Here is a 16,906-nt window from a genome sequence, read left to right on the forward strand (position 1 = left end):
GACGGCATCTGGCTCGCAAAAAAAAATCTTCTAAAGTGCAAACCGCAAAAGTTTTATCTTAACTTTTCATTACAATTTAGAGCTGAAAATGCGCTCAGAATGCACCAAATTAATTGTAATTTTTCATTTTTTTCTGGTGGGGAAAACCCCCCCGCTGTTTTTCTCCTCTTGCCAAGACACGTTCCTACTTTCAAAACTTCACCAGTGCCACCACGTGTTAATTGTATTAAGTGTTAAGGCATTGCAGTATAACCTACGGCTCTCACGAAAATGTATTTCCAAAAATGCAGCTTTAATGCCATGGCTCTCTTACTTAAAAAGGTTCCCGACCACTGAGCTAACGCTTCAAAAGTGTTCCCCTCAAGACCATCAACAGTTTTGATAACCCACCAAGGTCGATCAACGTAGAAAGTATCTTTTCGTCTTGTTTTTTTTTTACTCATATAAATTGTTAAAAAAAAACTTCACTAGCCTTTTTTCTCCATCTTTCTACATTTGTAAAAACTTTATTAAGGTGTTGCGACCATGCCATAACTGATTGTCCTGCTTTGGCATGATGCACGTTATAGCGTCCGTGTTTTGTCGCTTCTACCTTTTTTTAGACCCCTGCATATGTTTGACGTTTATTGTTTTTCGTTGTGATGGTTAGAAATAAAAACATACTGAACTGGATATCCACCTGCATTTTCATAAAAACCTGGATCACTTAAGTTGCCAGGATTGCCAGATATTAAACCCTAAACATGCACATTTTTGAAAATTGACACCTTTCTACCAAATTGGTAACCTTGCCTGACCGAGGTCTCCAAAAACGCTGCTCCTCAGTGAAATAACTAAAAATTAGGTAAAAATTTTAAACATACTACAATTTTTACATAAAAAGTTATTTTATATTTTAAAAAAAAAGTAGCCCAATTGGGCGCCAACCAAAAAAGCGCGCCCAACGCGAATTTTTGGCGCCTGGAGAAATCAAAAGTAGCCCAATTGGGCGTAAAAGCGCCCAATCTGGCAACCCTAGAAGTATCCTGAAACTAGCCCTTCTAGTGTTCGGATAAGGAAAAAAACGGATGAGGCTTCGTATCCCGTAATATAAATCCCTAATCATAACACGTTTATTGGCGCGAAAATTTCCCGCCATTCTGAAGCAACTCATTTTCAGAAAAAAATTGTGTTTGTGTGCACAGTGCATCCCTGGTACAAACAGTTATAAAGTTTTTCTTGCAAGAATGCAAGTTGAAGGTTTATGAACTTTGGGATTAAATTTTGATCATTGCAGCAAAAGAAAATCTGCCAAAATTTCTTCACTGCTTGATTTTCAAAATTTCTGATTCATTAAGAAATACTGTAACATTTGACTAAAATGTGGGTTCAAGTGCGAACCATGGATGGTAAAAGATCCGTACAAATTGATGGTTTGTCTAAACTAACCAAAATAGAAGATCTTAGAAAAAGAATTCTGCAACTATTCAACATTGAATGTGATTCACAAAGACTATTTTTTCGTGGAAAACAGGTACGGCACTATGAACCCTACAGTGGCTGTAGCTTCTTTGGTTTGAGCTTCATAATTGTCATAGTAGCAATTTTTATTTGTAATGGCTATGATTACCATAATATGCCTCTGGGACAGATGTAAACTATTTCGTCCCCTGAACACTTTGACCCCCAATTTCGCCCCCTGAAAAGACTGAAAAAAATAGAACAAACCAAAGTCACTGATCAGAGTTCCAGCAAACATTTAAAAATTTTCCCCTTGAAATAATCATTAAATTTTTATAAGCCACCACAAAATAAGTGACTTTTTTTGTAATTTTGTGTAGAAATGTTAGTTGGAAGTGAATAGATCATGCCGGTGTGGCAGCTCGTGATCATTTGTAATGGAAGGGCTACAATCTTAATTTGATCACCCAACCCGAAAGTGAGGTTCGGTTTATCAAAATAACCCTAACCCGAAATTTGGTTTTCAACTACCGGTATTATTTCATGATACTTAGCATGGTCAATTGTTTTGGCAATGGCAACTCTAATCAGCGACTTTGGCCTTCTGTATTTTTCTCTTGATTTTTTTAAAGAAAAAATTTTGAAATGTTTACGGCAACTCCGATCAGCGCCTTCTCTCTGCTGAATTTTTTTCGATCTTGATGAAATCGGGAAACGAAGTGTTCAGGGGACAAAATAGGCTGCACCCCTCTGGGACAAAGATTTCCTTTCACCCACTTTCAAGCCTTTACCGGTATGTTATTTAATACGCTATTTGTAAACATACATGTCAGTCTGTCACGGTTGTTGTACACGATTTTGCACACTGTTTAGTTTTCTTGTAATTGCGTGACGTTAGCCAAATGACCTGAAAAACACAAACTGAAAACTCTTGTTTAACAGCCTATATATATAAGACTTAATCAAATACAATGCAAGTAATAAGTATCTAAGGGTGTGATTATGAAAACACTCGAATGGCATTTGGAGTGTACAATTTTTTGCTATACACCGGCAGCAAGTGGTTTTGCAGTCAAATGTGCGGTACACTCAAAACCACAGACACATTGATTTAGCCTTTTTTTTTTCTTGATTTATAGGTAAAGCGACAAATGCGCGTAACAGCTAAAAGGCTTTGAATGCGCGGAGGTGTAAATTATAATAAACAAACAAAATTATTTTACGTTCCGACTTGTGAATTATGTAGCACTAGGGTAGCATCATTCTTGCAATGATACAAAATGTAACATCCTACCTATCTGTTTTCGTAGAAAATTTTCTCTTTAAATGTAACTAAATCTAGCTAACTAATTTCACTCCAATAACTACTTTGCTGGTAGTCGAATTAACTTTGCTGATGCTGCCTCGTCAGAAACCGTACGAACGCCATTTCTTCTTGTTTTGCAGTGAAGAGTAGATACTATCGTCATATCAAAAGAAACAAACCAAATCTCATTGCTTTGTTTCGTTTTTCACGAAAGCACGTGATCGAAGTCAAATTGCATCAGATCTTCCTATGCGCGCCAGGGCAAGACATGTGCATCATGTCGGCAAGGGTTGCCAGATTGGACTTTTTAAGGCCAGATTCCACAAATGTTTTTCTAGATTCTGTTGGCCTTAGAAATTATACATTTGGCCCTTTTCTAGATTTTGCCTTAAATTTAGCCTTTTTTTAAAATTTGCATATATACTCTTTAAAATGCATAATTAATCAATATTTCTCAATTTATATAGTATATTATTATTACTTCTTAAGGCCAATCTTGTTTATACTTGTTTAATACTCGTAATAGAGATGTGCTTAACTGTTATTTTTGTAACTGTTATTAACCGTTGCTTTGAAAATCTTAACTGCTACTTTCAACTGTTACTTTATAACAGGTAAAGAAATTAAAGAACAACACCTTGAAAGCAGAAAAAGGCTACAGTAAACCTCAGACAACTGGAAGGATAACGTGTGACTAAAAAGAAAAGTCACAAGTCATGTATTATTTTCAATAGAAACAGATAAATATCAGTTTGGCCTTTTTGTATTAATTTGGCTTTAAGACCTTTTCATAATCTGGCAACCCTGATGTCGGTTATTTATGCTTGTAGGACAGCATCTTCCAGGGGCGACGGAACGATTTTAATGGGGGCAGGGTTAGAAAAAATGCCACTTTTGTTGCTGAACGACCATTTTTTTATTAAGTTTTAAGATATATATCTCGGTAACCGGCCTTACGTCAAGAGCCTCTACAAGTATGCGAAACCAGGGGCGCCGGGACGATTTTTGACTGGGGGCAGGGTTATAAAAAATGGCACTTTTGTTGCTAAAAAGCCAATTTTTTATTAAGTTTTAAGATAAGATATAGCCAAAAAAAGTTAAAGGGCACCATTGCCCCCCATCCACAGAAAAATTGAAGGTCCGGGGGGAATCCGCGCCCGCTTCCGGCGCTCCTGTGCGAAACTACCAGGAATCACCTATCAAGGCTTTGTCACCATTGCCCCCCCCATCCACAGAAGAATTGAGAGCCAGGGGCATCCGCCCCGCCTGCCCCACTTCCAGCGCCCCTGTGCGAAACTACCAGGAATAACCTATTTAGGGTTTGTCACCAATGCCCCACCCATCCACAGAAGAATTGAGGGCCAGGGGGGATTTGCCCGCCCTCCTCCGCTTAAACGCTGCCCCTCCCGCTTAATCGCATCTGGCCCCACCGGCCGTCAAAACCCCCCTCCCCTTTTAAAATACCTAGCTACGCTACTGAATTGGATCATTGTCATTGGGGCCCGCAAAGCATATTCTGCACAGGGCTCGAAATACCCCAAGACCGGCACTGCTGGGGTTCACAGGAAGAGAGTTTCGACGTCCCTAAGCTCTGTGTGCTGTTATTCATTCATTCGATTGTGCAATAGGTGATGTAAACCTATTTATTTAAGTGGTTTTCGCGCAATGAAATTCCACGTGCGCTTTACCGTAATAAGCGTCGCGCATTAATATTTTTGAGTGAAAATGCGGGTAGTGAGTCTTTAATTACGTGCTTAAAAACGCGAACCGGAAATGACGTAATTTTTTGGGAGTACATACCTAAGATGTTAGGCTAGCTACAGGGTAAAAGTTACTTGAAATGGGCAAGAACTATTTAAGCTACATTAAAGTTTCTTCAAATTTCCGCGCATTTGTCGCTTTACCTATATATCATTTACATTGTTAGCTTTGATTCTTAGCATCATTCACATTGCTGCTTGGACTCGAACCTGCTGTTAACAGATTTTAACTAAACTGCCCCTTAATTAAAATGCACATAAAAAATATACTGAAAATGCATTAACATTACCAAATGTAAAATGATATGGTACATGAAAGCATGGTAAGGATAAATTTGCATGCTTTAGATTTCATACTGGTAGTACTGGTATTGGTTTAGGTGTGTATCTTTACATTCTTTGCAGTCATATCCGGTATCATGTTTGCAATGCTGTATAACAAAAAGCCATTACATATTCAAGATTTAATGATCTTTGTTAGTATTGTAAATACTAACAAAGATACTCATTGTCAGTGCTGTAAGACATTGTTAAGTACGGTAAAACTAGTATTTCTTCTACTGAAGTTAATTCAAAATGATGGGAAATCAAAGAAATTGACAATATCTCAACCTGCAACTGCTAAAATATTTCTCTCAACTGGTAAAGAAGACTAGCCCAGTTTGGCAAGCAAAACTTGCCAATCTGGCAACTCTTGAAAACTATAAGGCATCGTCGGCATTTTCAGCAATTAACAGACAGTTTAAAGGGTTAGATCATAATCCTACCCCCCAATTTGTAATCCGCAAAACCTGCTCAATTCGAACTGACAACGCCCAAATATTGAATATGCTTAACAAAGCTCGACAAAAAGCCACAATGCCTGGCAATTGGCGTATGGAGATACCGCTTCAGTACCGTATTTATGTCTTTCACTTGTTAAATGTTATGCTAATTTTTGTTAATATATGTCATATAGATGGAAGATGGGTACAAGCTATTTGATTATGATGTTGGTCTGAATGACATAATACAACTGATTGAACGCAAGTCCTCAACCATTCAGGTTTGTTGCTCTTGACAAATCACTGATCTTTTTAGTATTATTAATTTGATGCATTTAATGCTTTCCTTCAAGTTTTTAACCTTTTTTTTGGTTGATATGTCATATTATTTTCAGCCTACAGAATCTTCAACTGAAAAGCAAGATGTATCATCAGATACAGATAGCGGCATTGATACCAAAGAAGCTAACTCACATTCCCAAACTTCAAGTGTTAAAGACAAACCTGCTGAAAAAAGCAATGTGCGTTTACTTTATACAATCATTTTGTATTAATACTGGAGCGGAATGAGCCAAGTTAGGTTAATACTTTGTTTAACTGCTGCAGTGAAACTAAAACAGATGATTATTCATTTCTAAGTAAAAAATTGTAATTGCCTTGGTAAAGTAGAAATTCTAGTGCAATACAGTTTTATTTTTGATTAATTCATGTCCTGAGTAAATTATTCAACTGAAGCTTTTGGAGCTGTATTCAACTATTCATTTGACCTGTGTTAATACTGAATCAAAAATTTCAAACAATTGATGTATAAATAACTTAGTTGCGGTTACTACATACGGTACCTAAGCTAATAATAAATTTGTAGGAGCCTGAAATGAATGAAAGTAGTCATTTTAAAGCGAATGATTTTGTGGATGTACAAGACACTGCAACTGGAGCTTGGTTTGAAGCGAAAATTTTGTCTTTATCTTCATCTGATGAAGAGGGTTTACAGAAATATGAAATTTCATTTGACGAGTAAGCAGATTTTCTCATTTATCTAATTTCAATGAACAATCGTAGTTTAGCCACAGCAATGTTAATATGTCTAAACCCATTGATCATGAATTAAAGGATGACCTAAATAATTGATAATAAATAGATGTTGAAAAGTTTCAAGTCGTAGACTTGTATTGATTTGAAAGTATTCACTTTTGTTATAGCCTATGGAACTTTATGACATTAACTCTCAAACACTTTACTTATTATTTTTTTACGTTTGTTTTTTTTTTTGTTCAGGTATGACGAAGGTAAGATTGTTGCTGAAAATTATGTCCGTCCGCGTGCAAGAAAACTACTGGAATGGGATGATATTAAAATCAATGACAAAGTTATGGTAAACTACAACATTGATAAACCGTTTCAAAGAGGGTTCTGGTATGATGCTAACATACTGAACAAAGTAAGTATATACAGTATTAAAATTTTGCTTTTCTAAGTAGAAGTTAGACTACTGATTTTTGACAGTAGTAAATTATAATAATCTGATTATCGTTACAAGCAGCATCTATATAATTTATTTAGCGAACATGCAGTTAGTGAGTGTTGTGCAACCTTTATATATAAGCTTCTTATACCTAAAACGTCATCAACTTGATCATGTATGTAATTTTGTTATAAATCATAAAAAACGTACAAGTTTACAAATCTGCAGATAACAACAACAGAAGTTCTTTGTCACAGCACAATCTTTTTATTTCAGAAAATCAGAAGATCTGTGAAGGACATTGAAGTTGAACTTATATTAGGGTAATACAGGATGCTTAACGTAGTTTGAAGCTCTCGCGTGAATATTTCTGAAACGAAATGTTCCGGCATGACAAGTTTTTCTCTGTGTAATTGCAATGAAGTTCAATTAACAAAGCAGATACCGTATGTCATTAAAGATGCAGTTATGTTACTGTCAGTCTTCACAAAGTTTTATTGTTTTGCTGCATAACACATTCATTGTCGCCTGCATAGCCGAGTGATGAGAGCCCTGGTACAACACTCGAAACGATGCCGTTTCTGGGTTCTTTACTGAATACAACGGAACTTAACTGTAATTGCGAACACTAATGACTTGGTCGTAAAGAAACTAAGTGTGTTTTCAATTCGATGCTATTTATTTATGTAAGTAATGTGATTTACTTTCAGGCATGAAAAGACTCTGAAACCCTGTAAGATTATGTACGTTGAAGAAGTTTTTGCCATTGAAAAATGTGGTGAGGAGAGCAGTTTGTTGACAGATGAAACCGCAATTAAACGTAAGTTGTGCTTTTTATAATTAATCATGCTAGCAGCATAGTATGGTTTTTGTGTTGTTTTGGGGGCTAATAATGTGTTTTTGAGCTTTCATCCAAAAACTTGGGTACTAGTATGTGTTCCCAATGTTATTTTTTTAGATAACTGAGTTTTGAAGCATGGTTTGCATATAAAGAAACCTTAAAAATTAATATTTCAATTTTCTTGATGTCTCTAAACCACTGATTTTCAAGCTGTATTTCACGAAAGATGGTCAGGTGTTCCACAAAAATTTAATTAGTTCGATCAGTGTTTTATGGAACACCTGTCGAAAACCAAAAGCTTTACGTTTATCTTTCTGCAATTCTTTTCCGTATATCAACTTTATGCTCATCCAAACAGAACCAAATATTGCAATGAGAAAAACTGACAGCGAATAAGTTGTGTTGTTTATCTTACTCCATTGAAATTTCGTTTGGTGTTCCGCAAGATTATTTTAATGCATAGAGTGTTTCGTGGCTCAATAAAGGTTGAAAAACGCTGCTTTAAAGTTTAAACCCTCGTGTGCGGAAAGCAACACGAGCTGCCGCAGCCATAGCATCACTGCAAACAGCATTTGAGATTCCCATTTGTTGCGTTACGTGAAAAGTTTTGCTTTCTCTTAATGACGAAATTTGCTGTTTTCTATCTAGCTACAATTTGCTGTTTGTTTTCAGGCAATACGGAGAAAGAGCCTTATTGCGGTCACTGCAACGATAACACGAAGCGAAAGTGTAAGGAATGCGGATGTCACGTGTGCGGTGAAAAACGAGCGTATGATCGAACTCTTCTCTGTGACGAGTGCAATCTTCCTTTCCACACGTTTTGCTTGGATCCCCCACTGGAAAATCTTCCCGAGGAAGATGAATGGTAAGTTGAAACGTTTTTTTAAAAGCACTGTGTGCAAGCGATTTGTGCGTACATTTCTCCGTGCTTGAATTGTTGGTTTGTTTGTGATAGTTGACTGTGACATTTACCAGAGTTTTGGACCAGGCTAGGTGGTATTAGGAAGCAATTTCTGATTTTTGAGAGAAAGCTATTCTTGGTGATTTTGCAAGCATTACCCCTCCTCACGTATTTCTTGAGATGTATCGTGTTTTAGAGCCTTGGAATGTCATTGGTACCCGGCCCAAACGAGCTTTTCAACGGCTTTGTTTACTGACTGTTGCTCTTTGCACCCATTCACATTTATTTTCACGACTCAGGTATTGTCCTTTGTGTCAAAACGATCGGTCGGAAGTTGTAAACGCCGGAGAGAAACTGAAACAAAGCAAGAAAAAGGCCAAGATGATGTCGGCGAAAAACGAGACTGAAAGAGACTGGGGAAAGGTACCACAATTTGTAGCAGGCCATTACTGTGGTTTCGTATCAATAACGGTATCTAGAAAACTATCATGAATTTCACTTGTATTTCAGGGAATGGCTTGTGTAGGACGTTCTAAAATCTGCACCATCGTGCCTTCCAATCACTGCGGTCCTGTGCCAGGCGTACCTGTTGGTACGTTGTGGAAATTCCGTGTTCAGGTACACGCATTATGTTTATAAACTGTGGTGTCTTATTCATAGGCGCCTAACCCGTGGGGGCCAGGCCCCCACGCATATTTATGCATGGGAGCAACCTTTTATGCTGCATTGATACATAAAACAATAGATGAACTAGCGATCGGCAGCAGGAAAACATTTTTAAAAGCAAACCACAACAGCTTTGCGCTAAATAATCACTAGAACGAGTAGCGATGCTACAATCCCACCCCAGACAAACAAATCTGTCAATTTTACATTGATTTAACGTCTGCAGACGTTGAATTAATGTAAAAATGACTGATTTTGCTGCCTGAGACATATCAAAAATCTACCATTTTGCGTCGATTCAATGTCATCAGATGTTGAATGCACCCAAAAACAACATAATTTGCTACGTTGACGCGTGCGTTTAGCTTAATGCGCTTGCAAACAGACTCGATGTCGCTTTCGAAAGTCGAAACCTCTGCAGAGAATTGTCGCGGCAGTGAATCGCTTGCTGTGAAAATGAACTTGAAGTCTCGGCCCGAGGTTACCACTAACCAACGCAACAAGGGCTGGTACAAACCGCATTGCGCACACGCGGCATAATCAACACAACAACGGACTCGCGCAAACTGCATGGCGCACACACGACCGTTGCCATAGAAACCCGATCAAAGGCGGGAAATATGCGCATTTTTTGTTTCATCTGCAACCCGAAAACGGGCGTATTACAGCGAATTGAAACTTGAAAGCTGGTCAGCGATAAGTTGCGATATTGTAGTGAAAAGGGAGCAATGTTAAGTCGAAAACTTAATCAAACGTCTCTCCGTGACTATTTTTCAAGGGCTGTTTACGGATGTCAGAAACTTTTAAATGTATTCAAGGTGACGTGCTGTTCGCTGTTGAATTGATGTAAACATGAATGATTTTACTTTCAACAGGTATATTTTCAAGCGTATGATCAAGTTAGTATTTTCATTCCATTTACAGACAATACCTTTTAGTAAACCTTTTCGTCTCTTGTTTCATGCTAACAAATCTAGTTCGTTGCTAAACTTTATGTTGTGCTTAGCTTAAAGAATCGCAGTCCATCAACCGCTAGCCAACGCAGACGCATAGCATGTGTTTTGGTCGAATTTTGTTTATAATAATTAACGGTAGGTCGAACGTAGCGATAACTTCGAGTGTGGCAATAGAAGCAATCCTAGTGTGACGACATAATTACGTCATTTATCTGCGTGACATTTCGCTGAATTTACGTTGCTGCTGATGAAACACGCTTTCGCCCCCACGGCCAAAAAAATAGTTAGGCGCCTATGGTCTTATTCATTTGTTGGATTTTTCAATCTTCCGAAGTTTTGATGTGGTGAATAAATTTATCCAACTCACGGATGACGCTTGTGCGCGGCAGGTCAGTGAATCTGGAGTCCACCGCCCACACGTGTCCGGCATTCACGGGAAAGAAGGTGACACTGCGTATTCCATCGTCTTGTCTGGTGGCTACGAAGACGACGAGGTAACATATGCCTCTATCCCTCTATCAATACATCGGCAGCTTTTTATTTTTAGATTATGACGGTTGACTTGTGTGTGGTTTTTTAGTGTTTGCTAATTGTGCATTCTTGGAGAACATGGAGATATTTTTGTTGTAACTTCAGCGTAAGCAATTTCACTGGGTTAGTTTCTCAATTTGCATTAAACTCTTAAATCTGTTACATTGATAAGCATCGTGTCAAGCCTCACCTTATTTTAAGGTCTTGGAATTCCTCTTGCATTTAACGTATCTCATATCACGTAGGCTATAGCATTTCATTGTTACCAGATTTACGCTAAGTTGTAGCTATAGGTCAGACACTATAAAAAGCTTCTCAAAAATTAGTTTAGGACAATTGAATTAGAAGTGTGCAGAAGATTGAAAGGTCCATTGCCCACTGCCCTGCGTGACAATTGTGTCGAAATGACAGCTACGACTTGGCAGCACTGTCACTAAATGTGGTTTTTGGTTATAACACACAACAGCTTTCATGACACACAAGTTACTCGTTGAATGTGCGTGGGGGTGGAGCTATCGTTGCGTAAATTTGCAAATGTTCAGTTGCTTGGATGTTAAAAAGCTAACAACCATTTTCAGTGTTGTATGAATGAGTGAGTAGCCAACACCACTTCCTTTCCTACCTGCACAACATATTGTGTTGCTGGCTTGCATATTTTTCAGTGATTTAGATTCAACGTTTCTAACACTGTTTGGTATGCGTCTTTGCAACACAAACTCTCAACATCAACCTTTTCTGCGATGATGTTGACAGCGATTTTTAAAATTAGTTTAAATGTTCGCCTTGTCAGTGGCTAATTGAACAGTAATTCCCAAACTGCGTCCGTGATCCCTTCGGATCCACAAAGTAGTGCCAGGTGGTCGGCAAAAGAAATATTCTTTGTAAACTTTGCTATACTGTGTGTTGTTTTTTTTGGGGTGGACTTTTACATTGTTCTTTCGCTAACAACACTTTAAATTTTTTTTAAATTTATCTCTTTATTGTATACAGTCTCTTTACTTTTGTACTTCTATAGCTTTATGCTTGCACCGCTTCCCCAGAGTATTTGTGCGGTTTTTGTACAATTTGTGCTTAAATAATTGGGAATTATTGAACAAGAGTTTACACGATTGGTCATGCACTATGCAGTATTGAAATACAAGTGACGCATTATTCCCAAACATTTCGTTACAGGACAATGGAGAGGAGTTTACGTACACGGGAAGCGGTGGAAGAGATTTATCTGGCAACAAACGAACTGCCGGCCAGTCGTGTGATCAAGTTCTTGCTAAGAATAACATGTACGCTTTCAACCTAGTTTTAAAAAAGGCTTCGGGTTCAAGTGCATTTGTTGGTTTAACTTTCAACTACTGAAAGAGAGAATGCGAGTTTAGAAGTGCAGTAACTGGTTCATGCACGTATTGTCGCATTGCATCGTTATTGATCACCTCATTTTGAAACCATGCATAATTTCTCCCATCTACTTCAGGGCCATTGCTCGTTCTTGCAACGCAAAAATTGATTCCAAAAACGGGGCTGAGTCCACCGACTGGGCGAAATCTCGGCCTATTCGCGTGGTGAGGAACTACAAGGCGGCTAAGCACAGCTCATATGCACCAAAGGAAGGAAATCGTTATGATGGGATTTACAAGGTCAGTGGTGCGGTTAAGGGGTCGGTGGGAAAATTCCAATTGAAAAAGTTGTTTTTCTTTACTGAAATTATAAAAGCTGTAAAAATGCAACTTTAACCAAGAAATAAAACATCTTTCGGCATCTATTGGTTTCAATGTCCTTTTTCGACTGGCGGATCAGCTATTTCTTTAATTTGAATGATTATGTTGGAATATCATTCTAAATGCTATTTCACGTGAAATGATCGCTCTCCTTCGTCGTAGTGAACGATCAGTGTTTGCACATAAGAAAATAACTTCCAGCCGTTGTATCTCAAAGGTGGTGAAATACTGGCCAGAAACCGGCAAATCTGGTTTCGTTGTATGGAGATACTTATTTCGTCGTGACGACACAGAACCAGCTCCTTGGACGAGCAAAGGAAAGAAAAAAATTAAAGAACTTGGAATAGAAATGCAGGTGCAGCAACATGATAACAACTGCCTTGTGTGTTCTTGTGATCGTATAGACTTAGAGGAGTTACGAAATATTTTTGTTTGGCTGTAAAGTAAAAGTTTTGTCTAATTTTGAACGCCCAGCAATTTTGTCTTGTTTCTTCACTGATTATTTTGAACCGCTCTTTACAGGAGTTATTGCAGTTTGTTATCAATTTGTTGTAATGTCATTGAAAGATCCCGTGTGGTGCACTACACTGAAACTTACAGGAAGGCTTTGCGTTGCGGACGTGCACTGAAAAGGTAACAAAGTTTTTCATTCACTCACATGTTTGTTTACTTTCAGTACCCTGATGGCTATCTTGAGTCGCAAAAGAATGCATCTGCTGACAACGAAAATAAAGAGAACAAAAAACGGAAACGCGGTACGGCTAATAGTGTTTTCAATTGTTTTATTAAAGCGTTATAGTGACGACAAACTAACTTACTGGTATAGTATGCGATGCTGTCCTTTTATGGGGAGTTGTTTGAGGAATGGTGCATTTTCTTGTGCTTTTTTGTATTTATTAAAGTAAAATTTGCTAGTGAGTATCTTTTTTAGACTCGACTTCCAAGGGAAAAGATAAGAAAGCAAAACTCGCTGCCTATGAAGTTGCGAGTGACATCAAGAAGCTCATCAAGGCGGACAAGGAGAACGATAAACTATGGAAGGAAGGGCTAGAGTGCACCTCCAAGGGACAGCAGGTACATTCGGCGCAGATCTTTTTCAGCAACATTGCACTTAACATCTACGCAAAGCCGTACATGTGTCATCCAATGTCTGGTTTGCATGGTCAGATGTGTGTTGGATATCCCAGGCCTTGTTGCATATCATAAGATCTTGAATTGAAACTTGACTTGGTTTCTGAGCACACAGCAATGCGGTAATTGGTTTCTGATAGCATTAGAGGTGTGCTTAGGTTGTACTCGTGCAAAACGCTGGTGGATTCAGTATCGTAAAAATATACCTTGCAGCTTGAGATAAATTTCGTTAATGATCACTTTGACGCTGTGTTGTAAGGTTTTCTTGTATTCTGAACAGATCTTTTATGAGAAGCTGCAAAGTTTATTTTCCTGTGTTTGCTGCCAGGACCTTGTTTACCAGCCAGTCACCACTTCTTGCAAGCACAATATGTGCAAGGTATTTATATTTTTTTACCCAATCAGCTAAACACATTCTTGTGTTTTTGTCGTTTTGAACGCAATTCATCAGTAATTTTGTGTCTAAATTGTCATAAATTTCGCTGCAAGTCAATGTGAAAAGACACATAGAGCCATGTGTTTGAAAGTTTTATGTCGACTGTCTCTAATTTCAACATTTGACCTTTAAATATCATTGACCGCTTTTAGCGGTACGATTGCAACCGAAGTTTTGTTAGTGCTCCAAAATTGAACTGTGGCCTAGTGCTTCATTAAACTTGGTAAATTTGTTTTTTTGTTTGTTTTTGTTTTTGCAGGATTGCTTGCAGCGCTCGTTCAAAGCCGAGGTCTACTCTTGCCCGATGTGTCGCACAGAACTAGGAAAGGACAACAAACTAGAAATCAACGTTGATCTGCAGAAAGTCCTGCTCAATTTTTTTCCTGGCTACGACAGTGGGAGATGAATCTCAGCAAAGATCATCTACTCAGCTAGCAAGTCAATCATTTTTTTCATTTATTCAACGTCCGCAGAGGTTGAATTATTGTAAAAAAATCTGGCTGGATGAGCCCCAGAACTATCTTCGTTCGTAATTACGTCCCAGACAGCAAGTCAGTGTTTTGTTACATTGATTCAGTGTCTGCAGACGTTAAATCAATGTAAAAATGACTGATTTGTTGTCTGACGTCTGCTTTGTCAACGTGCCTTAACTCAAACGTCGCTTTTTTATGTTTATTTGTTGATGTTTTTGGATTCTTCCACTTTGTTAGACCAGGTGTCTCCAAACCGGACGTAGAGATTCTCTGATGTGTCGTTTCAGAATTATTGCAATAACGTCGCAAGCATCCAATTTTTCTACAAAGATGTAGAGATTAAAAAAAGACTGCCTCATTCAATTTTTGAAACTTTTTAGGCCGAATTCTATGGGAATCTATTGCTACGAATCTCGACACTCTTGCTTGTGTGCCATGGCTCTATGGGGAAACTATCGCGTCACATTGAAACCCTCAATGGAGACAGAACACTTAGCATTGTCTTTGCTAACAATCAGCTCAAATCTGCAGCAAGTATCTTGTAGCAGATATCCTTTTGAGTATGTGTTGCAATATGTGAAACAACAAATTTAACGTGCTTCGCCTTTTGGTGTCGTAGTACTGCTCAATATCATCTGCTGTATGCTTCTGTATCATGTTTTTACTGCGTTGTATGATTGTTATTCTCCAGTTTGATTTTCTAATAAAATTTCGAAAACCTCTACTTAGAAATTGCAATGAACATGTTAACATAAAAACTCTGCAGAAAGCGGTCCTGAAAACTATCTCATCATCACCAAAGAAAACCAAGTGACAACTTGACATATATTTGCGTTAGGCTCAGCAAAGTTGCATTCAGTTGAAACGACATCATCTACTTTGTTAGTATTCCAAATCTAGATTTTTCAACGTTTTTTGTCTTCTACCAGGTTTATTAGCCAGGAAATAGACGACTAGACGTGTTCATCTTCATCATACACAGTCTGGTCTTCTACGCTGACAGGTTTATCCCCCAGTTGTAAAGCACACTCCTTCACGCCATTGTCAGACATACCCTGCCTCAGCAGCTTCAGCTTGTTCGTTGTTGTAATCAGCCTGATCTCCCATGTCATTGTCAAACATGGAGCTCAAGTCTTCCGAATCGAACGAGTTGTCTTGCTCATCTGTGTCTGTTTCCGAATTTGATGATTTTGTCGACTTGCTTTCCGACGAAGAGCTTTCATCAAAAAGTTCCATGCTGCAAACAATGAAGAAATGTTGGTGCACTTTTAAAATGTCTTATGAAACAGTGGGCAAAATGAAGCCAATTGTCGTGGCGTAAAGTTGTTTTGTTAGAACTTTGCTATTGTTACCTGTGACGTTTCTTCATATTGGTAAATCCTTCCAGTAAATGAGGATTTTTCCGCAGATCGAACCTTCCAAACGGATCCGGCTTTTTGTTATTTTTGGCAGAAGCAACGCATGTTTTTACAGCTAAGTGCAAAGCAGAAACAATTTCAATCAACGAATCACAAAACGTACATTTGTAAAGGTTTAGGTGTCATATCTGCTTGAATTTAAAATTTAGTTCGGTTTTAAATCCACAATGAAGCCCGTAGTTAATTTTGAACGAAAACCAATTAATTTAAATCCTTTTTAAACCAAGATCGGCACATTTGATGCTTTAGAAAACTTTGGCTATTTTTCGCAATCTCACCTTTCATTTTATTCTTTTCGTACATTATTTGACAGTGTCTCTTCATCAGAGCTACTAACTCTAGAACTGTGAGAAGGATGCAGCACGCAGTTACCCCAAACATGAAATACAACATGACTGATTTTTCATTCGGTCTGGAAACGAAGCAGTCGACCTGCGTTAAAAATAGTAAATCCACAAAACAGCAGTGCCCCACTTGTTCACAACTGCAATAATAAACCAGTCAAAGCCACCCTTTTACCGCATGTTGGTGATCTGATAAAATGCTTATGAAATAGGCCTAGCACTGTTCTGTTCAAAGTATTCGACAGCTCTTCAAGGCCATTTTCTTGAATCGCTTATGACGACAGATATCCTCTGCGTGTCGTAGGCGATCGACCACGGCGGAAGGTAGGACTTACTAGGATCTCGAATGTTTACAAAGAATTCTATATTGCTAATTAGCCCAATTTACTTTTTACGGTATGCAACATTTAATTTTGTCTTCATAACTAGGCAGTTGTTGCTGCTGTTACATAAAGGAAAGTTTACAGGTGTTATTGCAATTGGCTTACCTTGTTTGGACATGGCCATCTCTCACACTTAAACAACTCTGGTACATCAAAACTGAAGACAAGATACTGCACTATCAAGAACGCAGTTTCAAGAAGCAATCTCATCAGGCTCTGTGCAAAGTAGGCAACTGCTATTTGTCGCTGCACGTTTTCGATTCTATGGACAAAGCGGGTGTACCCTACTCGGTCAGGCCTGGATTGAAATGGAATCTTAGCTTTTTTGTCAGTGCTGGATTGAAGGCTTTGTTGGCCCAAAGTGGTTTTACTGGAAGTC

At 38.3% G+C, this 16,906-nt stretch overlaps 1 protein-coding gene across 3 annotated transcripts; it reads left to right on the forward strand.

Moving 5' to 3' along the window:
* Positions 1–1,171: 1,171 nt before the first annotated feature.
* Positions 1,172–15,106, forward strand: LOC145777029 (E3 ubiquitin-protein ligase UHRF1-like). 3 transcript variants are annotated; one of them, XM_082588297.1, is made up of 19 exons: positions 1,172–1,513; positions 5,465–5,551; positions 5,666–5,791; positions 6,136–6,287; positions 6,549–6,711; positions 7,012–7,058; positions 7,446–7,555; positions 8,249–8,441; positions 8,777–8,900; positions 8,988–9,095; positions 10,489–10,593; positions 11,804–11,910; positions 12,099–12,261; positions 12,560–12,697; positions 13,019–13,097; positions 13,274–13,416; positions 13,754–13,852; positions 14,169–14,347; positions 14,763–15,106. In XM_082588297.1, exons 1-18 carry the CDS (start codon positions 1,361–1,363, stop codon positions 14,313–14,315), a joined length of 2,244 nt encoding a protein of 747 aa, XP_082444423.1. In that variant the 5' UTR covers positions 1,172–1,360; the 3' UTR covers positions 14,316–14,347; positions 14,763–15,106. The 3 variants fall into 3 exon arrangements, with proteins under 3 accessions (XP_082444423.1, XP_082444424.1, XP_082444422.1); XM_082588298.1 differs by having other exon boundaries at positions 14,169–14,343; XM_082588296.1 differs by having other exon boundaries at positions 14,169–15,106.
* Positions 15,107–16,906: the final 1,800 nt, after the last annotated feature.

Source organism: Aplidium turbinatum, chromosome 9, assembly GCF_918807975.1.
Source record: "Aplidium turbinatum chromosome 9, kaAplTurb1.1, whole genome shotgun sequence".
Taxonomy (NCBI): domain Eukaryota; kingdom Metazoa; phylum Chordata; class Ascidiacea; order Aplousobranchia; family Polyclinidae; genus Aplidium; species Aplidium turbinatum.